The 22,252-nt window shown below is 38.9% G+C and overlaps 1 protein-coding gene across 3 annotated transcripts; it reads right to left on the reverse strand.

The window, feature by feature from the left end:
• Positions 1 to 439: 439 nt before the first annotated feature.
• Positions 440 to 21,571, reverse strand: USP8 (ubiquitin specific peptidase 8). Of its 3 annotated transcripts, none has more exons than XM_065642062.1 (20): positions 21,457 to 21,571; positions 16,585 to 16,755; positions 15,757 to 15,901; positions 15,359 to 15,444; positions 12,658 to 12,802; positions 12,353 to 12,410; positions 11,507 to 11,648; positions 11,081 to 11,243; positions 9,742 to 9,886; positions 9,320 to 9,543; positions 7,630 to 8,226; positions 6,251 to 6,340; positions 5,576 to 5,656; positions 4,920 to 5,182; positions 4,204 to 4,416; positions 3,443 to 3,653; positions 2,870 to 3,106; positions 2,195 to 2,337; positions 1,687 to 1,819; positions 440 to 1,457 (listed from the first exon to the last, which is right to left on the reverse strand). In XM_065642062.1, exons 2-20 carry the CDS (start codon positions 16,686 to 16,688, stop codon positions 1,272 to 1,274), a joined length of 3,366 nt encoding a protein of 1,121 aa, XP_065498134.1. In that variant the 5' UTR covers positions 16,689 to 16,755; positions 21,457 to 21,571; the 3' UTR covers positions 440 to 1,271. The 3 variants fall into 3 exon arrangements, with proteins under 3 accessions (XP_065498134.1, XP_065498133.1, XP_065498135.1); XM_065642061.1 differs by having other exon boundaries at positions 11,507 to 11,651; XM_065642063.1 differs by lacking the exon at positions 6,251 to 6,340 and having other exon boundaries at positions 441 to 1,457; positions 11,507 to 11,651.
• Between the last annotated feature and the right edge of the window lie 681 nt (positions 21,572 to 22,252).

A 22,252-nucleotide genomic window follows, 5' to 3' on the forward strand; every position in this document is an offset into this window, starting at 1 on the left:
CAGAAGCTGACAGCAGGATGCTGCGGTGAAAGTGCATGACCAGACCACTAGGGACAGATGTTCCCAGAGAGAGCAGGAGATGAACTGACCACCAAGACACGAAAAAGAAAAATGCATCATTCTAGTACAGTCATTTTTGTCCCTCTAGCACTGCAAATTTGTTTGCAGCTTGTGAACTTCTGGAAAACAATCAAGCCTGGTCTGAATTCCACCTGCAAGACATGTTTGTAGACAGATAAAAGCTGAGAATGTAGGATTTAAGATTTTTGAACACCAACCTAATCAGAGAGGGAAAACTAAGCCAAATCCAGAGCAGGGAAATGCACAAGATGCAACTAAAATAGTTTCTAAACTAATCAGTTCTACACAAAGTAGTATTTTTTTTAATCTGAAGAACCTTTAAACTGTGTGAAAATGATTCAGACTGTCATTATGTAGAATCCTGACCATCATACAACTAGTCGAGAATGAAAACACCAAACCCAAACATACATTTAACAGGATATATTTTTAAATCATTTTTTCATTAAGGTTCTTAATGCATGTGTACATGAAAATTTATATTAAAAAATTAAAAAGGAAAATCTTGTTTGTTTAGAATAACTCTGAAGTGCACAAATATTGACAAAAGCTAACAGAAAAAAAAACACAGCTCTGCTTTTTTATTAAGTAGTGTTGCAATTACTTAGAGCTGGCAAACAAACGCAATCCTCTGAGTTTGAGAGATTCTCACAAAAAGGACAATATTTTATTATATACATAGTTCCGATGTGCAAGTATGCAATCAGTATGTACACTTACATTCCTAACTGTTTACATCATTCTAGAGTATTCACAGTAGAATCAAGCTTAAGGTTAGAAATGTGAAAAGGCCATAACAGTGGAATAAAAAAATAAAAAAAAAAAAAAAAAAATCAAGATATGCCTTGGGATTTTAAGACATTTTAAACTACTTGTTAATAGATTTCAGATGACTAAGCTAGAATTTAATTTTGGAGCAGACTAAAAATATAGTTGTTTCTTAAATAAATGGTAATGCAAGTATGCTTTTTAAATGGTTTCACAGATGGCAGTACTACCACAAGCATTATTAATCAGTCTTCTGATTGTTAAGCACTAATACTGACCAGAAAGAGCCTGCTTGCAGAAAAGCTGCTGCAACCATCCCAGTATCTGTGACTATATTTGTCATAGTTTTGCATATTTATATGCGTTCCCATACCTACTTTGCTCTTATAAAAAGAAAACCAGCTTTCTTAACCCACACTGCTTTATGTGGCCACATCCACTGCTCGCTGTTCGTAAGAGGTGTAAAAGAGAATATATGCAGCTGAGGATTTCACAGATGATGCTGAGATCTCAGATACTTCATGGTCGTCAAACTTAAACCAGCGTTGTTTTGAAGCATTTTTGCAATAGGCTGTATAGTGCCCTCCATCCAACCCGCCATAATGATTCTGCAAACATAAAAGAAAAGAATTAATGGCCTCGAAACCTGCCATTTCTTCCCTGGTTAGGGAAATAAACTAGAATGTGAGATTTTTACTAAATACCCATAATTCATTTTAGAATACAACTTAATCTGCAACCAGGTAGGCAGCCTGGAAACCTCGATGAATCACACAGGCTCACCCAAGTCTTGGCATAAAGACCAGCTGAACTTTGACATGTGACGTGGTTACTTACTGATACTGAAAACAGATTGTATCGCTTCAAGTTATTCTTTGGACCAATAACATACTGCGAAAGGTCAAGAGTTTCCAATGGGAAATCTACAGAAGTTTGAAGCTTTTGCTTCCATCTTCCATCATAGGAAAATCTAGAGTATTAAAAAGCATAATTTAAAAAGTTGCAGGTTGTTCACAAGCTGTTTAAGAACATTAAACATATTTGTTTCCCCTGTTTTTAACCAGGACATGATCAACTAAAACATTTGGCCCCCAATTCTGTTAATGCTTGCACATGTGTTTCTTAGCACAAATGAAGTGAGATTACTTGTAAAAGTGCTTTGTGAAGTACAGCCCAATAAAACAAGCATCAGATTAAAATATGTTTCCAGTTGTAATGTTATGAGAATTTTATCTGGAACTTTCTCTAATTAAAAATGGTTACCTATTGCAATGGAACAATCAATCTCCATCAAAGCCTGGTCACTTCATCCTAATTAATTTTCACCGATCGCTGTTTCTCTTACCGTTTCAAGTGCACAAGAAGAACAGGTGGTAATTTCCAAATTTCTATTTTTTTCAAAGAATCCCTTCGAGTTTTGCAATGGCTACAGTAAAATCTATTGTTATCAGTGAGCTTTTCCTCTTTGGAGAACAATCTAAGGCATTCCTAAAACAAAATACAAACAGACTGTGAAAGGCAGGTATTTATAAAATTATAGCAAAAATATTTGTCTCCCACTTGTTTGTTAACCTGCCCCAAGTACCTGTGTGCTATGTTTCACAAAAATGAGGAAAAGTGAGTTAAATCCATGCACAGAAATAAATTTTACTGCTTGTATTAATTAGCTGCAAGTACTTCAAAATATACTTACAATATTTTGTTTAAAAACACAAAATATTTATACTATGACCTACAAAAATAAATACTATACAGATATTTTCTGTTACTGTGGCTTCAATATTTCTATCCTGCTTGTATTTTTAAACTTTTAAGGATTTTTTTCTTTTTTTTTTTTTTACATTTTAGAAGAATTTAAAGAACAACGAAGACTCAGATCTGTCCATGTTTCAGGTTAGCGTAAATTAAGCTGGAATATTGACCAACGCCTTCAGCAACGCGCTGTGCAGAAGCAACACCACAATGAAGTCACAGGGAAATGTTTTTCCTTCAAGAGCTGTTTCTCCCCGTACCAGCATACCTGCAGCGTACATTTACTGGTGGATGCGAGCGGTAACGACAAATACATGAAAGCCTCAAAGGTCCGGGACTTCTTGTGACACGTAAGACACTGCACTGTAGATTTGAACTGGCCTTGAAAGAGCGCCACAATGATGGATTCATTGAGCTGTTTGTGTTTGTGCCAGGCTAGTTCTGCTGCTCTCAAGTCATCAAGATGATCATTGTTTTCCTCCTTGTATCTTTTCCTGTTGTCAGCCTGGATAACAGAAGTTTAAATACCACAGCCATATATTAACATATATAAAAATAGGAAGTCTCATCTATAGGTAAGCGTACTATTGAACATTTGCAAGAATATTTAAACACGTCAGCGTAGCCATCCATTTCTTACCTAGTCAGGCTTCTTCTATTACTCCCTTCAGTACCTTATACTGTTTCAAAATAAATTCCTACTTTAATTCTGAATACTAGCATTTCCTTCTGAACAAGGTTCCAGTAACATAATCTTTTTACGAAATAAGAAGGTCTTTTAAAAATTTATTTCTCTTGATCATCTGACAGATGTATCATTTGTTATAAGTGTTTTGCTTACTTTATTTAGGTCTTCATGCAAGCCATCCATCAGAAAGAGAAGCAATTCCTGAGAGTCCTGTTGGCTGTATCCCGCAAATTGGTCATTAATCTTCCCAATTGTAATTTTAAAGTCTTTCGGACTGATATACTTATACTGTCCTGTCCATAAAGCTTTCATTATTACACCAAACTCTTCAGCCACTTCACCTTTATGCCCCAGGAAATTTGACCTATACAATTAAACAGACAAAAAAAAAAAAAGCAACACCCACACAAAAAAACCAAAACACACAAAAAGTGAGCCATTCAAATAACTATTTTAATTATTTTTAACATTATTCTTATTAATTCAAAACATTAACCCAACTTCAAAGTAATTTCTTTAGGTTGAGAAAAACTGGCTGTTAGACTGAGTTAAAATTTTAGTCTACTTTGGTGCTGTAATTTAGTTCCATATTCAAGACTGGGCTGACGGAAGGCACAGCTGTTTCCAGCTTGTTTTGTAAGCTGCTATTTAAATATGCTGTTTGGTTTTAGGAGACTCTAGTACACTTGTTTTTATGAATGTGGTAAGCACAACTTAATTAAGACTGTCCAGTAAAACCTAATTTGTCGCACACACAAATTTTGAAAATGTCAAGACACTTAGAAGTTAGTGTTTGTCTCCTACTTAAAAAAACCCCAACAAATCAAACACAGCCTCCTTAACTCCACTAAGTGATTTTTTTGAATTAACTAACTTTCCTTCAGTTATAAAGGATGAGAATAAGAGATTGTTACCTGTTGATATCATCTTGATACAAGTTTCTGTTAAAATAATCAGCCAGGTGAGGTGCATTGCACAGACACTGTAATATGGAATTCATATAGCAAGTGTTCCCTAGGTTACGGAGTCCTGTAAGAGCTGGTCCCGATCCCCCAAACACAGGATTAAGGTTCCGAATTTGTGATGCAGAAAGTCTTGAGATTTCTGCTTTAGTGTAAGAGACTGGCCTGTAAGGAAGAAATTATTTTTTAGGACTCTCAGACTTGACAAGGCTGTGCACGTAAGCCAAGAGAACTGCCCTCCCTTGCAGGGAATGAAACAACCTGGCACAACTTGTCACCAAATGCCATGATTGGGATATTTTTTCAAATTAACAGATAAAGACTTAGCTGTTGACTTAACCCAGTTTAAAAACCAAAACCTCTGCATTTCATAAGCTGTCAGAGGACTGGCATTTAATATGTTAACACAAATACTACTGCTTAAAAAGCAACTGTTGTCCAATTACACTGTGACCTCTGAAATTCATGTAATTGTCGCATATTAACATTAATTCTCAAAAGATAACTGCCCTACATGTTGAACTTCTAGCAATGAAATTTAAGTCTATCACTCTTGCATCCTTTCAGACCTACTTGGAAAATATTAGCAAATTTCGGCTGGTTAAACACAAAGCAAGTCTTATATGCTATCATATTGCATGAGTTGTGGTATAACTTATTGAACATACTTATTGTCACGATTGACTGCAGGAGTTACAGGAATCCTTTTCTTCTCTTCTTCCTGAATGGCTTGGGTTATATCTGGGGAAGAGTAGGAGCGCTTCAGTTTGGAGTGTTCTCTTTCTCGTTCAACAGTCACCTGTGGCTTGGGTTTTTGAGTTGGAGGGGTTGATGGGGGAGTGGATGAAGGAGCCATTTCTGGTGGATACATATGAACAGTATTTGTTGGCGAGTGATAGTAACGAAAGGTTCCAGTGATGGGATCCAGAAACTTGGGGAAAGAAAACAAATTGTTTCAAAAAGAAGGAAAAATCCATCATTAACTTACTTACCTATTTTTAAACTACTGTAAGAACAGTGCATGAGTTTTTCAAATATTGAGATGTTAACAGGTGTAACTGGCCTCAATACTTAATGGATTAAGTTTACTGGAAGGCACCACTTTCATTAAAATGCATATTACACATCAACTGCTTAGTACCAGAAACAGCAGATGAGCTCTCCTGGTTTCATTACAAATAACATTAAAATTCAGAAAATAACTGTACAAGTTGCAGGGGAGAGGGGGGGCGGAGACCAAATTATCTAACTTAGAAATAAGACAAGCGGAAATGCATTACTAAACTGCACAAGGTACCTTGATTATAACAGAAGAGAAAGTTACCTTTGCCCAGCCTGCAGGCAGTCCTGGTATTACCCTTCCCATTTCTTCACTTCGCGCTCTCATTAATGGCTCCCGCTGAGACTAGTAAATAAACAGAAATGTGAAGTACGTACAGTTACTTATGCAGAGCAGCAAGCTGCCTATGCCTTTCCCTATATAGTTACATGATTTAATGTAAAACAGTTCAACAAGAAATCTTTGATTATAGCTGGAAATACAATCTATTGTAATGATAATGTAGTATCACTATTTTGTATCACTCAACCTAAACAAAAATGCTCCAGAAATAAAAGGACAATTCAGTCTCAAAAGTCTGAATATTCAATTTTTTCCATTAAAAAACCTACTTTTATTAGGAATATGTGCTTCTATTAAAAACATATGGATGATCTTTTCTCCCTTTCAAAGCAGTATGTGAGTATGCGTGAGATGACGAACAAGTGGGGAATGCTTGTTAATGCCATCAGAAACATACGAAGATTTCTAGTGAAAGCTTCAAATATTTTTTCAGATGGATATGACAAATTAAAAAAAGCAAACAAGCAACTGTAAACATGGCATAGTCTTTTCTTAAGATCATGACTTTAAAAACTGAAATGAGGTGGAATTTAGCATAATAATCATAAAGCATCTGCGCTTGATTGGTTTTGGCTACATAAAACACATTGTATTTACTTTAAGTCTTTCAGTATCTTGTTCAGAATCCTCTCTAAGGGGTCCTGGCTTTTGAGCTCCACTGTCTGGTTGTCCTTTAACCCCAGTTTGCTGTAAAAGATTTTGAGAGAAGGCTTTCAGTTTTCATCTGGAATGTCAGTAAAAAAATGCTGATAAAGCAAAATAGGGAAAAAGCAGAGTTATACTTTCTTTTGATTATTAAATGCACATGCCACAAAGAAGTGGTTACAGCAGGTATCTACACATCATGTTTATTCTTCCTAGTCTATTGTATAGGCAATTTGCTGGAACAGCCTTCGTAGCTGAATGTTGCATGACATAACACAATCTGTTCTGTAATTTCAAGAGCTCAGAAGTAAAATGCCAAAGTTCCACCTACGCTACTTTCCCCTCTAAAAGCTGTGGGGTTTACAATTTATTTTTAAATGAAAGACTTTTTTCCGTTTTACTGCTCACTGCGACAAAGCCTCTCCATGAAAAAGGCACACTGTGGCCAACATTATGGATTTATTTTATGATAGGCAGTCATTTGGGGATTATGTGCAGTTGCTCTGTCAGTCAAAAGCTGAAGAATGACTGTGCCGAGATTGCCCAGGAAGTTTTGGCTTCCTTGGGCATTTGCCTTACACAAGCATCAAAGTTTGGTCAAATAACAACTGCAATTGCAAAAGGAGAGAAAAATATTCTAATGCATCTTCTTGAGAAACGGTTTTAAAAACATCTGTACTGTTGTTAACTCAGCTTCACAAATGGCTCCTGTTTCATGATCACATGATTCCTGTACTTGCAGAAATTTTGCGATTTTTCTCAAGATTTTAAGGAAAGGAGGAACTGTAACCCCCCCCCGACCAAAGAGTTGGAACTAAACTGTTCTCAGCAAAAATAGTAGAATAGGTTATTGCTTTGCTTCCTATGTCAGCCAACAAAATCCTGTTATATCAGCATTTACGCAGCTGGGGGCACGAAAAGAGTTTGTCATGATAATACAATTCTGTCCCTAGCATACATTACAACATTATAAAATACAGTACGAGGCTGGTATAAGAGACAAAATGCCCCCATGCCTCTATTTTTGAAACAGAGGACTGCAGCCTCTGAACCATCCCTTCCCCCATGTCAGTGGGAAGTTTTGTTATCGTATGATCATTCCTTGCTGCCCACCTGCAAGCAAGAATTGAGGCTGTCTTGCAAAAAAAAAAAAAAAAAAAAAAATCTATCTATTTGAGTCTTGGTTTTAAATTTCTCATGTACATTTATGTAAAAATAGTCAAAATAAAAAAATCCAATGATGTATTTAAAATTTCTAGATGAATATTAGAGTATGCACTCACAAATCATCCTGAATAATTACTCCATATTTGGCAATGATTTTCACTAACCTTGCCTGAAACAGTCACAAAGGTCTGAGATGTATCACCCAGTGCACGTCTCTGCATTTCTGGTGTTTGAGTTCCCTTTTCTATTTCTTCCATAGATATTTTGTCCATCTCAATTCTTTTTGCACCAGTGCTTTCTAGTTCATTTTTATTTTGCCTTTTTGCATCTATTGCTTCTTTGCGTACTTGCTCTTGTTCTTTTTCCTCCTGCTCTCTTTTTATTCGCTCATCCCTCTCCTTCTGTTCTCTGTCCTCTTTGGATTGCTGTAGCTTTTCTTTGTGTTCCTTTTCCTTCTGTTCTTCTTTTGCTTTTTGTTCTTGTTCTTCTCTTTCGCGCTTGAGACGCTCTTTCTGTTCTTCTTGTTGCCTCTCCCGAAGTTCTTTTTCCCGTCTGTTTTTTTCTAACAGAGCAGCAGTTTCTGCGTGTACACGACTTTTTTCTTCTTCTGTCAGAATGCTCTTTGCATCACGTAATGGCTTTGTGGACCGGTCTGGAACTATTCGTCCATTCTCAACAGGCTGGCTGTCACTGACTGTGCTTTCAGATTTTGGTCTGTTATCATCAGAGATTTTTAGCGAAGGCTTTTTAGTACGATCAACCTGTAACACGAAGTGTAGAACAGTTCACTACAGCTATTACTGCCCCCTTAACTAAGCTGCTTCTAAGTGAGATTTATAAGAGAATAAAGATAATATAAAGTTGACCTCTGCCAGAGAGACAGTGAACTTTCAGTGTCACTAGATCTGGTAACTCAAATTGCTTTTTAGTAAAATCAGGTATCCACTTAACTTCCAGCTGTGAGATAAGAATCAACAAGCCCTACAGAACCATAAGGTCAGCATTAAGCACTGAATACTGCAACTCTTAATTTTCAAGCTTTCAAAGATGAACATTTCAGGGCAATCAAGCAGCCTCACTGGGTTGGGCTCTCTCAATCATGTGACAGAGCATGTGATCGAGTAGTATTTAAGAATGGCTTGGCTTATGCTCAGACCTAGGAAAGCAAGTTGGTTTTGATGCTGAAGTAGAAGTTCTGAAGAAATAAAAGCTAGTCTAGGTCGGGGGAGAACAGAAATAAGGTTTAGGGTCTCTTGGCTGAAATATGTATTAAAGGCAGTATCTAAAAGGGTGAAAGAGTTTGACTTCAGTGTTGTCTCTTAAGGAAAACATTATTTTAGTGCAAGGACTCTACAAAGTTGTCTTTAGAAAGTTTTATACTCATGAAAGGAAGAAACAAATCCCTATACTTCCACTACTGGGCCAAGAGTGACAAACCACCTAAATGGTTTATTATTTGAAGAAAAAGACAGTCGCTGGAAAGCAGACCTCTGGAACAGCCAGGGTAAGCCATGGCCTAACTGCCCTTTCTGTATTTTATCATGTGTGTGTTTTGAGTAGAAAAGATGGCTTATAGACTTTCTGAATTAATGATGGTTTCCTGACCTTCAGTTTCTCAGGTGCGTATATCAAAATATTCACAAAAAGCTCTGCAATTATGTTACACGTATTCAGTTTCATAAAATTCTGTATATTCATTACCATGGCGTCACAGGTCACCAGTCTCTGTACCACTGTACTTATGTACAAAGCTTGAACAAATACTGAGTATGTGTCTGTGGATTTGGGATTCTGCATGTGGTGGGTCTCTAGTAGATGAACTATATTTTATGTCTGGAAAAAAGCACAGCTTACCTCAGGGATAGTTCTTGTAATCGATACTGGATTAACTACAAATGAGCTGTCAGATTTTGGAACAGCAGCAGCATCCTGTACATTTGGTCTGTTAAGTGATTTTATTCTCTCTTCCAAATTATCTCCCGTTTCTTCATTTTCAATCACTTCTGTTGGAGATGGCTTTATAGCAGCAACAGGTGGAACAGGAGCTGGCTCTTCCAGAGATGGATACGTAAAATCCACTTTAGGAAGGGAGAGAGGAGGGAAGCATGAGAGAGCGCTCGAGACAAAAACACAAAAGCAAAATAACCCCCATGTTCCACCCCAAAACTTAGATCTAGGCAGAACAATGCCATCCCAAACGTATTTGCATGAATTAAAGATACATCCAGTAATATTAAACACTTGGTGGAGAGGGGGCGGTGATCCCTTATACTTACAAGAAACAGTCACTGCTTCACTACTGCTACGTTGGGGTGGAGTTACTTTAGCATTTGTTGTGTACTGAGGAAAACAAAGGAGCCAGTTTTCATAACCTCCTTCTAGAATTAAAGGTTCGTTCTGCAGTATAGTTTTGCTTTCCCACTAAAAGAAAAAGAAGTTTGAAATAATTTAAAAATAGAAACTTTTACATCTTAAGTTGTTGAAATTTCTGTGTCTAGTCATTACATTAAGAGACAGGTTACTTTTGAAACTTTAAAATAAGAATTAAACAGGCTGCAAAAACCCTTTGAGGAACGTGGATCCCCGTTGTGTTTGGAGAATGCCCAACACAGGTTCCTGGCTCTACCTACCACAGGGTCTGAATATTTCCAGTATCAAAAGAAACACTACTACTTCACGTAACGATCCTCCATGCAGAAAATTGTTTTTGTTATAATATCTGCTTCAGTTTCTTATCTGGTAAGTTTGCTGAGTGGTTAGGGGCATTGGCTTTAGAAAGCATAACATTTGCTTTCTGAAAAACCCTTGAGAGTTCAGGTTCCAGACTGGCCTCCTCCTGAGGTCCCCAGTACTGGAACATGAACAAGGCACAGAGATTCAGAGACTATTCTGCAAAGCAATGAACAGGGAGAACTCCTTGAATGATCTCTGAATGCCAGTCTTGAATGCCTGGCTAACAGAAAGATGTGCAGCCTTTTGCACGAGTCACCTAGATAAAAGAGCAGGGACAGCACAGCCAGAGTTCTGACTTGAATCTGCTTAATATTGAGTCTAAAAGCTCCTTGCACTGATAAAGCCCAAATTTAAATTCAGGTTTCTCTAAAAGGTATTTTCAATAATGCCCAAACTTAACCATGCTCTAAGTATTTCTGGGATCTCCTTTACCAAAACTCCTCTGTTCTAGAAAGTGCCTGGCTGACAGGACAGCAAAGTCTTGCCTTCTTTGGCCTGTCTGTGCAGAAGACCAGCCAGTTCCCATGAATAAAGTTACCCTTGCTAATAAAGGAGAGTGACAATGTTTCTGGCAAACAGTACTAAGTACTTTCCCAAATAACTCTGTCAGCCAAGAACTCTGAGACAGCTGTTGAGGAGGGGAGTTGAATTGTTCTGCTGTTCACCTATCGAACAAATTGTACTGTCCTCTACTAGACCACAAGCATGGGAATGTGAAACTTCAGACTACGCTTCTGCTATCAAAAAAAGCAGTCTTTGAAAACTGAACCAAGATGTTTGCCTGAAGTGTCATTAAGTTTTCCATATACTTTGCAATTATTCGTGCTTCAGGACCTTATTATTTATTGAGATGAATTAATATAAAACATGAAACTTGCCAACCTTAAAAAGCGCATCTTTCAGGCTCTGAAGAGTTGTTCCTAGCTTTAAGTCTTCAGCAGAACTAAACCAGTCTAGCAGTATAACATAATCAAAGTGTCCTCTCCTCTTCCATGGATCTCTAGAATCCTCTGGGAGCCTGGCTTCAATCCAATTAGCAGTAACTCTGAAATGTATTAATAGGCATTTAGAGACAAATGTACTAGTAACATTTTGTCTGGTATATAATCTGTTTATGTGCCTGGATAAAATAAACATGATTTGGCTGGAAGCCAGTACATGCAAGAACAGAGCTGTCCAGATACATCTCACCCATAGTATATATTGGGGACTCTGAAACTAAGTATACAAGCTTTAAAAGCATGTAATTTTTTTTACAGTCAATTTATAAAAATAAATATTCCACTATCATTTAACATTATTTCATACCCAGGACTGATAGCTTCTTCTGGGACACTGATAGATCTTGGAATACAGGACTCCTGATAATCCTTCAGTCTTCGAGCATCCATTATAATCAATTCAATACTTTTGTCCGACATCATCGCAAACAGTTTCTCAGCTGTGACTGCTCCTTGAAATAGAGAAGCTATTAGATGTAAAAAGCTACATTATAAGTGGAGATAGCTATGATCACATCTGACTGGTGCAACCAAGACTGCAAACAGATGAAACAGAGAAGTCCCACAAAGCCACAGAGGTGAGACACTACAGAATAAACACATTGGACCTTCCGCTCCCACTGCTGTGGTGATTAGCACCTGATCTGCTGAATTAGACAATACTGAACATTTCAGTGATAAACTAGTTTAACTTTTTGTGGTCTCATTTAAATCAAGCTATATAGGCAAGCATTTGTAAACTACAAGCTGCAGATGTTCCTCTTCAGTTAAGAACTCGAGAGAACATTTTCACATATTTATTACAGGAACACAAACCAGGAGGTTGGGAAAGGAAAGAAAAAAATTCTTATTTAACTGAGAGAGCTGATGCATTTTAGTGTTGCCTGGATCTTTTTCTTGTCAGTTGAGGAGACATTTTCTTTCTAATTTGACTGCTTTAGGGCTAGTTCGATTTAGTTATTAAACTGTTGAAAAACTAAGTACAGCTTTCTAAGTTCAAAAGAAATTATGATGGCTGCAATACAGAGCTTAATTAATTACTAAGTTGCTGTTACTGAAATGCAGGAAATACTAGAATTTAATCAAATTAGGTAACAGCTGTATAGTCATATGGAGACCTTTTGCACATCTGTGTGAACACTGCATCTCTTACCACTCAGACTGTCAGACTGATCCTTTCTTTCCAGGGAATGCTTCCTCTCACCATTAACCTGTGTTGTAAGGAGATAAAAAAAAGTTATTTTAGTATCTAATACTCAGAGCCAAGGTGGCCAACAGACACTGACTTTAATAGAGCTTGAAGAAAATTGGTCAGACAAAAAATTGGTCTGAAAACAAACAAACAAACCAACCCACACACTACGATTCTGAACTGGAAACAGCTACTAGCAGAGATCAAATGCTAGATTAAAACTCTACATTTAGGGTGAATTAGAGAGCTTGTAAACACTCTGTTACCCTTTGGCTTTTTCCTTTGGAATCCACAGTACTTTCTGAGGAGTTTTTGGCTGAACTCTTTCCATCATCTTTTGGTTCTTGCTTTTTCTGCAGCTCTTGTTTGTCCCTCTCTTCAAGTTTTTTCCGAACTTCAGCTTCCTCATATCTATTGGGGGAAAATAAAAAAAGCTTTTTTTCAATATTGTGTTATTGGCTAGCCTTGGATAATTAACATCAGAATCATCAAGTCTTCAGGCAGGGGAAAAAAAGTATTTCAAGATTTTAAAAAGTTAAGGTATTGACAATTTTTGTGTTTCATTTTCCTCCATGACTGCATGACGTTATTTCTCCTACTCTTGGGTTGGTTTTTCTTATTCTTAAATCCTATTTTGGGTCCAATTTCATAGCCACTGCTCTTAAGGCTAACTCTTTTTCTCTACAGCTGGGGTCATGCTTAGCTATGATGTCAATAAATGTATTAATAATAGACTTTATTTTGTAGAGGCAAGAGTAAGTATTGGTGACTTACAGGTAAACTTCAATATATTATAACAATCATCCCAGGTATTGTCCTTGGTTTTACAACAGGGCTAACAATAACAGGTAGGAGTAAGTTAGGTCACTTATCTAAATTTCCTTTTTCTGAGAAACTGATTTTATAGTACTCTTATGTCCTCACCTATTTGTTTCAAACACTGAAGCTTCAGTGAAGTCAATGCAAGAATCATGTGTGCTTGTGAGTTTTGGTAAACCTAGGTCTTGCATACTGCTGTCCTTTTCATAAAGCCTTAGGCTTTAAAATTAACCTCCCAGCCTTTTGCCTTTGTAAGGATAATCATGATATTGTAAACCTCCAAACTACAGCTTTTAGATCACCAGCTGCAGGTTTGTATAGTCATAATCACTGTTAAATGGCATTCAATTATGTTTAATATAACTGAGAAGCTTAAGGGCTACTAGTAATCCATAAAACAAAAAAGAATGTTTTGAACAGTTTTGATGACTGAACTAAGCAGTGAAACATCAACAGTGAACTGTATTAATAATTACTGATTTTAATCAGATGTTGCCTAATCAGAATTAAAATGACAATGACAACACAGCTGTATTTCATATCAAAAGCACTGTGTTAACAAACTAGATCATTAAATTAAACTCTGACTCCAAATCTACTCCACTAATTGGCCACTAATACGAAGGAGGCTGCAAGTCTGTAATTTTATTTTTCAAACAGGCTTCTTGATTTGGCAAAGGCATTGTGAGTGAGAACAGAGCATTTTGTTATTTGGAGTTAATGGCACTAAAGCACTTTTCAGATTTTTAGTTTAATTTGGTTAATATGGAATATTTACCATCAATTTCCCATTTATGCCTTTGAAGCACATAGCAGGTCATTCACGTAGGTATTCCTGCTCCTATACAAACGGTGTTTCAGCAGCTCCACTTTTAGTTAACAATTAACATTCAAACTATTTGCTGGCCTACTGCCTGAAGAACAAATTATACAAATAATTTCCCTGAAACCACTTCTGTAGTTTACACAGGAGTCATATTTCATTTGTATTCCCTTTAAATATATATACATTTTGCCCATAGTAGTTGAAAGTTATTAATTGTGTCAACTTTCAAAATCTGTTCCCTTCATAAAAAGCCACAAGCTACTAAGACTCTCAATTTTGGGTTTCTATAATTCTATCAGTGTATATTCTTACAGTGAACTCGTAGCTCTGTTGAACTGTAATACTCTTAACTAAAAATAAGGAAAATCTAAAGAGTGTTTCATCCATAGCATCATAAGACATTTTTGGAAAGTCTCTTTTCATATACATGTAACTACACTCTCATTTCCTTGTTCACCTAAACTAACTGTATGGATTAAGCACTTCAAAGTGCATAGAATGTGCTTGCACAATAATACCTGTGGGGGAGGAACATGGGAAGGGAAATGTACCTGGCTGAAAAGAAAGAGCAAAAACTATGAAAAAGGGGCAAGAAAGATAGTTGCTAAGGATGTGAGAAGAAGATAAGGCCGGAAGCAAGACATACTGGACTAAATATCACCTAAAGATAGATTCTACCTTACAACGTCTTCCCGACACAATTTTGTGGCTTACAGCACAAAGACATGTAACTTGACAGTTGTAAATGAGCGACCCAAAAGCCCGTTAGCATCAGCTCAGTTACATACTGACAAAACCGCATTTCCACGCATGTCTGCATGTGGCAGAGGTAGACAAAAGGTGTAGTAGCTAACTAAAGATTAAAAAATGTGTTTTGTTCGTGTACACTCAATCCACACAAGGAGGACTTTTTAACATATTTATATATTAGGAACATTCATTAGTATACTTGGTTTCAGATGACCTTATGATGAAAAGAGTAAGGAGGAAATGACTCTTGATCATCTCTAATGTATATATAATTTATATCTTGTAGTTTCTTTTTCTTAGTCATTAAACAAATATAGAAGACAATATCAACAAATCATAGTTATTAAGAACTGAGCAAATGTATACAGTGGCAAGTTATTGGAGTATGTGATGACAACAATTATCCCTAACGACAGACTTCTGTGGATAAACAATTTAAGGTCTCAAGAGTTTTGGGTATCTAAGGTCTACTCAAGTGCAATCCCCTACTACTAAGTACAAGGAAAACCCGCAATTGCACATATACAGGCTTCAGGTATAATGAACAATATCTATTAACTGTATTCACGTACCTGAGTTTAAGGCTCTCTGACAGTCTTTCAGCTTCTTCAATAGCTTTTTTTAAATTTGTAGGTCCAAGAATTGAATGAAAATAATCCTAAAATTACAAGCATCACCCCACGTATTAATAGTACAGCTTAATAATGCCTACTTCTGTGCATATCAAGAGCTGCTACTGTACAGAGAATTGGTATTAAATATTGACAGATCTGACAATTTATACTTTACATGTTTAAAAAATAAACTGTAAAAGCAATTAGCAATAGACATGTAATAAATAGGAAGGAAAAAATATCATGAGACAGTTTACTTAGTACCAGTGTAATCCTCTGAATGTGCATTAGTGTAATTCTCTGTACTTCTAATATTTCTACCAATGCAGAAGATGTCACTCAGAAAGCTTTTATACCTGCTGCTGCTTAAAATCGGGTCTCTTTTTAATAAAGTTATAAACAGTCACATATTTCATATACAGGATGTAAGCTTTTTCTTCATCTCTGTCCAACCTGCTTTCCTCCGCTGCCTTGAAAATCTTAAGGGCACTCTGCACATAACTGCAATCAAAGAAGAGGAGTAAAGCATGTGATTGACTTGTCCCCAAACACACTTCCATTAAAAGATACAGTTTTAAGTGTTCACAGCCTCTACCCGTATCTTAAGCATTCTATTTTACCATCTTAACATAAGGCTTTCATTAAATATGAATTACAATTGTGCTCCTCCAAATAATGTTTCTCTTTGCTAGCTTGTTAACTAACCTTATTTAAAATCTACCGCAATTAAATAGTGCACTGAGACATGGAAAAAAGTACTCTTCCTTAAGTACTCTTTCTTTCTAAAAATAACTTTTTTTTGAGGAAAAACTAATTAGTGTTAATTGGCGATTGTCTAAAAAATACTAGAGGAAAATATTTTCTATTCACACATTTGCTAAACTTTTTATCCTTTTAAGAATTTGCATTTACGTAGCCTTTTCCCAAAGAACGCAAATTTTCGTGGGCATCGTGCTCTGTCCAAGTCATGTTTTGGCAGTATGTGGAGTTACATTTTGTAGGCAACAAGCATATTCGATGTGATAGTTGAGAGATCTATACATAAGACTATCAAAGGTTTTATACATAGCAGAAATAATTGAGGAAATTTAGATTCACAACATAGTTGTTCTGGAACCTGCTCAGAAGAGTAGCACTAATACTTCTAATATTAATTCAAAATCAATTAATATATATATATATACCTCTTTGTACTCGTCTTTTCAGGTTTTATTTCTGTCTTCTTGTTGAGATCTTTCAATGAAGTACAGAGGTATAGCTCCTTAGGTACGGATGCCACAGCAGGCATGTTAATGTTGTTACTTATGTTCCTTCTAGGATGGCACAGCTTCTTAGCAGCCTCTATCAATATTTTTCTAGAGGGAAAAGAACAAAAGTAGGAAGAGCCCAGTTACGTTCCAATGACTTTTAATATAGTTATAGTTACCTGTATGCGGTTATTACCTAATCTATCTCACCTTATGTGAGCTAGCACTAGGTGCAAACAGAGCAGCTGCACAGCTAACAGCATAAATCAATCCTCCCAAAGTGACAGAATTATTTGAAACCACTGTAGGTAACTTATCAAGAACGTTAACAACAAGTTGCTAACAGAAGAGTAAGAAAATAAGAAATGCTGACTTAAGAATGTTCAAAATCATCATATACTGCAACTTTATTCAACTGTAAAGCCAGTAACTATATCATAAAAAATTAGCTTACTTCTCTGTACTCTGAAATTTGTAATGGATAATTATTTTACCACTAGCTTAGCACAAATCTCTGCAAAAACACACTACACCCTTGAAAAAGTGACTTTTAATGTCCTGGTAAGAGACAAGCTGAGAAAAGGAAGGTTGCTACTGTTAAAGTTGACTTGAAACTCCTTGGACATGATGTAGGTCTTAAACTGGGTACTGTTGTCTTTCTGCTTTTGTTCGGAAATGCTCTACACACAGACATGAAATAGTTAAGCAGAGTTCGGCCAGAAGGGACTACTACATCATCTCATCTGACATTCTGCACAGAGCAGTCTAGGTCTCATACAGATAGTCTAACTAAAAAACCCCAAATCTTTGAATCTAATACTCAGTAAGCTATTTTAGCCATGAGACATTAAGGTGCGAGAAGTACTGAAGAAATTAAGGGGAACTAATCGGAAGATGCTCAAATAATCCCAGCAAATAAATTATTTCCTAGTAGTGAAAACCCACATGGCCTTTGACAAGATGAAGGTTGGGCATTTCCCTTCCACCCTCAAGATGATGAGAGCAGCATGACAAGCGTGACCAGAACACCACCAGCCAGTGACCTCAGACTGAAGTTTCACCCACGTGAATCGATCTGTAGCTGACTGCCACCAAATGAGGTGGTCTTGACTGCCCTCCCTCTTTCTCATACTGGTCTGGTACTTGTCCAACCTCCTGCTGAGCCAGCTCAGCTCGCTGGAGAGGCAGAAAGGCTGCATGGGTTGTGCAAGGAGAGAGCTGGCGTGTGTGGCTGAGAAAGATAAGCCAAGGTGGGAATGTGATCCCTTCCCGTGGCACACAGCTGGTGTTCTTCCAAGTACCACTGCACACAGCTTCACTAGGTTGACTGTTCTTGGTCTAGGAACTGGCCATCAAATAAAGATACCAAGTGAACCCAAACCTTTGATAAGTTCATGTTGGAAATAAATGCAAAAATTAGGTAAGATGCATGTCTAACGATGATTCTGTGGTTTAAGGTCTGGCGTGCCAAGAGAGACTAAACAGTATCTAGCCAGATAACTTGCTGCTTAAACACAGATGCTGTACTTGCTAATTTTCCAATTACATAGCAACTTTTCAAAGCTGATAAACTTGTCAAAAATCCTTCCTTATGAGACTGATTTTCAGATAATTCTAGGAAGTAAAGAATGATGTCCATAAATACTAATTTTAATACAAAAAATTAATTTTCAGTGAGATATTTAGGTGCTGAAAACAAGTCAGAAAATTAATCTGAAGAATCACGTTCTGTAGAAACAAAACACAAACACACCTCGTGCCCCAAAGTAAACGACCTTTCCAATCTAAAAGCTTTTTTGCCTAGAACAAAGACATACTTTTTTTACAACCTCATAGAATTACAAAGAAAGGCTTCACTTCTAATAAGATTTTAGCATTGCTTGTCTAATCCTACCTTCAGAGCATGTCTTTACCTGGCTTTTTTTTTCCCCTTGGAACTGTAAATAGACCTTTTCTTTGAAGCTAAGTCCTTTCCAAATATATCTTCAATGTTTGCTCTGTTATGTAACCAGTATTTTCTTAATCTTAAGTGGCAGCATTTCCTTGTGTTCTGACAGAAAATTGTAACTAAGTATGTCGTCCAAAACAGATATGAATATAACATTACTGTGCCTGTGTGTGTATGAGGTAAAAGAACAAGATTATGTGGAAGATGAACCATTTAATGGAAGGCAAAAGACACTAGTAAATTCTCAAGTGTAATTCATACAATATTCTGCAGTAAAATGAGTAAGGATGGATCAGGAATAACATTTTCTAAAAAAAAAAAAAAAATATAAAAAAATCACATTCTCAGCAGCCTTTTTAACAGAAACACATACAGCATATGTCATAAGTTAATATGAGATTTCAGTAGCAGTTTCTAATTCCTTTTTCTATATAGAACTTAACTATGGAATTATAACTAGCATTTTCAGTTTTATGCAGCAAATGATTCCTTACTATAACTAACCTACAGGCTAACCACTAGCTGCCAGCTGACTGCTTGACTCAGAACAACCCTTAAAACTCCTGAATTTTAAGATGTGTTTGTAACTTGCTTTTCCTTTATACTCAAATGAATGAGGGTTTTTTCCTTCTCTGAGCAGGCTTTGGGAAGACACGGACTTCAGAATCCAAATCAGCTCCTTCGTATATAAATACAACCAGCTGATTTTGAACCTAAATTTTTGAAAATATCCAATTCCTAACTGACCTGATCTCAATGGTTCCTCCAGCAAAACAAGTTGCAGGAAATAAGACATTCAGGAGTAGTTAACATACCATAGTGAAATGCATGCAGATCGACCAGCTACTGCAAGTTCTGTACAAGGTCTGTATTTGTTTCCACTAGAAGAACTGCACTGAACTGTACTTTCTTATCAGAATCACATCCATTTCATCAGGATAAACTCTTGCTGCTCCAAACTCTGTTGACTAGAATACACTAACTTCTGCCAAAAATTCCATTTCCCTCCACACTTATAATCACCATATCAATACAATGGCAACGCTGTGGGTGATGAACCCTTCCAATTATATATATGGATCTCCTGTACATCTCTAAGAAAGAGAGATATATTCTTTTGCAGCAAGAAAAGAGAACTGGATCACAAAACAACAAATATAAGGGACTGAAGAAGCCATAATAGTTAAATCAAATAATAATCCAGCCTGTGAGGATGAGGAAACAACCTATTTCAGGTTTTCCAACTTTTTTTCTTAAAAATTAAGATCAAACTCAAAACTATGTTCTGCCCCCAGCTACAGTATTATCTCAGGCTCCTTTTTCCTACTTAGGGTGCTGAAAACCAGGCCAATATCCCCAAAATATAAGGGAAGTCATGCTTGGATGTTCATGGGCATTTAAGATACTTGGATAGTTTTACACTGAGAGGGAAACATACCTGTTGGTAACAGGTTTTTCAGCATCTAATTATCATGTCTGTTTTACTGAGGATATGAGTAAGCTCTAAGTGGAATGACCATCACAAGAACAACATACAGAAGCAGTTATATTGCAAGCAGCATACACTGACGGAGTCTGAAACAAACTGACATGCTAAGTACTATGCATCACCAACTCAGGTAGGTAATGAAGTATTATTCACCTACTTATTTTTGTCTCTAAGACTTAAGGAAATGAGAAACGTGTTTCTTATGAGCACTAAGTTCTGCCATTCTCTTGAAGTTTTTACTGTCTGTACTCTGTACGTGAGCTGGTTTTGTTAAGATCATCAATACTAATCTAGAGATATGGTATTTTAACACAACTGAACTATAAAATCAACCAGCATATTTATCTCTCTGAGCCCCCTCTACCTTTCTTTCAGTCTCTGGTACTGTTCATACTACAAGATGCAGACCTGTAACTTAATATGCACAGGCTGATGATAACCATCGGGGCTTCTTAAAGCACAGGCCTTTATGCTCACACAGAGCACTCAAACTTTCATCATTTTGCTGGGTACCACCAGCAGCAACACATCACAAGTCTGTCTCTGGCCATGGACCATGTTGAAAACACCTGCACCGCCAGGCGTGGGAAGTGCTTGTTCTGCGCAGGGAGAAAATCCTTTCTGACACTTTGCTCATCCAACAGTTTGACTGATGGGGAGGGAAGCCACAACTAAGTCAAGCTGCTTAAAAAGAATTAGTTGGATTTTATACAGAAAGTTTGAAAGTTATTCAATATAACTAAGAACACAGATAGCTTCAGTACTCATTTAGGTAAATTAAAATTTGCAAAGTGTATGGAAACACTATGAGTGCTAAGAAGCCGGGGAGGTGACAGAGAGGCCGAAAACTCCTCCAAGCTTATAATCCGGCAGTGAAAGACCCCGCAGAGCCCGTGTGCGGGCCGGGCCCCGCGGGCACGGCCGGCTGTGGCAGTCAGTCAGTGTCCATGACAGCGCAGCCGCTCCGGCCGGGGCAGCGCCCGCTGGGAAGCGCTGCTCCCGGACCGGCTTCCTCCGGCCGCTCTCGGGCTCCGGGCCGGCTCCTCCCGACCCCGCTCCCGCCTCACCCCGGCTGGGGGCACTGCGGGCTGCCCAAGGTCACGCCGCCGGCCCCGGGCCGGAGGGCTGCCCGCCGGGCCAGGCCCGATTCCCCCCGCGCGGCCCAGGCCGGCTGCCCCCGCTCTCCGCAGCCCCCGGAGGGCCGCCTCTCTCCCCGCACCGCGGGCTCGGGGATCCCCTCCAAGGGCGCCCGCCCCCTCCCGCCGCGTCCGGAGGAAGGCGGCTGGCGAGTCCGGCTACCCTGCAGGCCTCGCTCCCCGGGCGGCCCGGGCGCCGCGTCCGGCCAACGCGGCGGGCCCGGCTGGGTACTCACCGCCGCGGGGACTCGCTGCCTCAGCCCGCCGGCCCGGGGCAGGCCCATGTCCGAGCGCGGCTGCCGAGAAGACGCTACGCGGCCATGGCTGCTGAGGCGGAACTCGGCCGTGTTCGTCCCTCCTTCCCGAGCCTCCGCTCCCCCGCGGGGGCGGGGACTCTCGGCGGCCCTATCGGTGCCGCGGGGCCGGGCTCGGGCCGCGGTGGGAGCCTGGCGCCAGGCCGCTGGCCTGCGGGGCGCGGCCGGGTCGGGCGGGGACCCGCTCCCGCCGTGGAGCTCTCTCGGAGCCGGGGGTGGCTCTGGGGGTGGTGTGAGGAGCAGGGGGACGCAGCGCTGTGCGGATCGGCGCCTCCCGCGCTGGCTCCTCAGGGTCCGGCCTGGCGACGGCTCGCGGGGAGCGCGGGGTTCCCCACAGCCCCGCCCGCCGCGGCTGCCCCCGGGCGCTCCCTGCCCCGCCAGCCCCTGTGGGCCCGGCGCCCCGCCGGGCTGCTCGTTTCGGTTCCGGGCGCTCGGTGTTACCGAGGCCAAGGCACTACAAGCGGGCTGTGAGGTCTGTCACATTTTGTGGGACATGCGGCGTTTGTGTGGGGCGTTAAACAGGCCCTTCTGATGCGCTGTGAGCTCTGGTGTGGGAAGGAGAGGCACCTCCCCTTACAAAAATACCCTTTTTTTTTTTCCTAGAAAAAAATGCATTAATGGGGACATTTTAAGTTCAGATCTCGTTTTTTTTTTTTTTGTTGATGGCTCTGTTTTCTGTGCAGCTTGTGGTGTTTCTACAAGCATCGTACCTCAGGGA

Source organism: Caloenas nicobarica, chromosome 10 (assembly GCF_036013445.1).
Source record: "Caloenas nicobarica isolate bCalNic1 chromosome 10, bCalNic1.hap1, whole genome shotgun sequence".
NCBI lineage: Eukaryota > Metazoa > Chordata > Aves > Columbiformes > Columbidae > Caloenas > Caloenas nicobarica.

Bases quoted from the DNA above. Each gene is read 5' to 3' on its own strand.
- USP8 (XM_065642061.1), bottom strand. From the start codon at position 16,688: ATGCCTGCTGTGGCATCCGTACCTAAGGAGCTATACCTCTGTACTTCA. The intron at 15,902-16,584 runs GTATATATATAT...CTTTGATTGCAG, and splicing joins GAAAAGACGAGTACAAAGAG to TTATGTGCAGAGTGCCCTTA. The intron at 11,244-11,506 runs GTATGAAATAAT...AATACATTTCAG, and splicing joins GAAGAAGCTATCAGTCCTGG to AGTTACTGCTAATTGGATTG.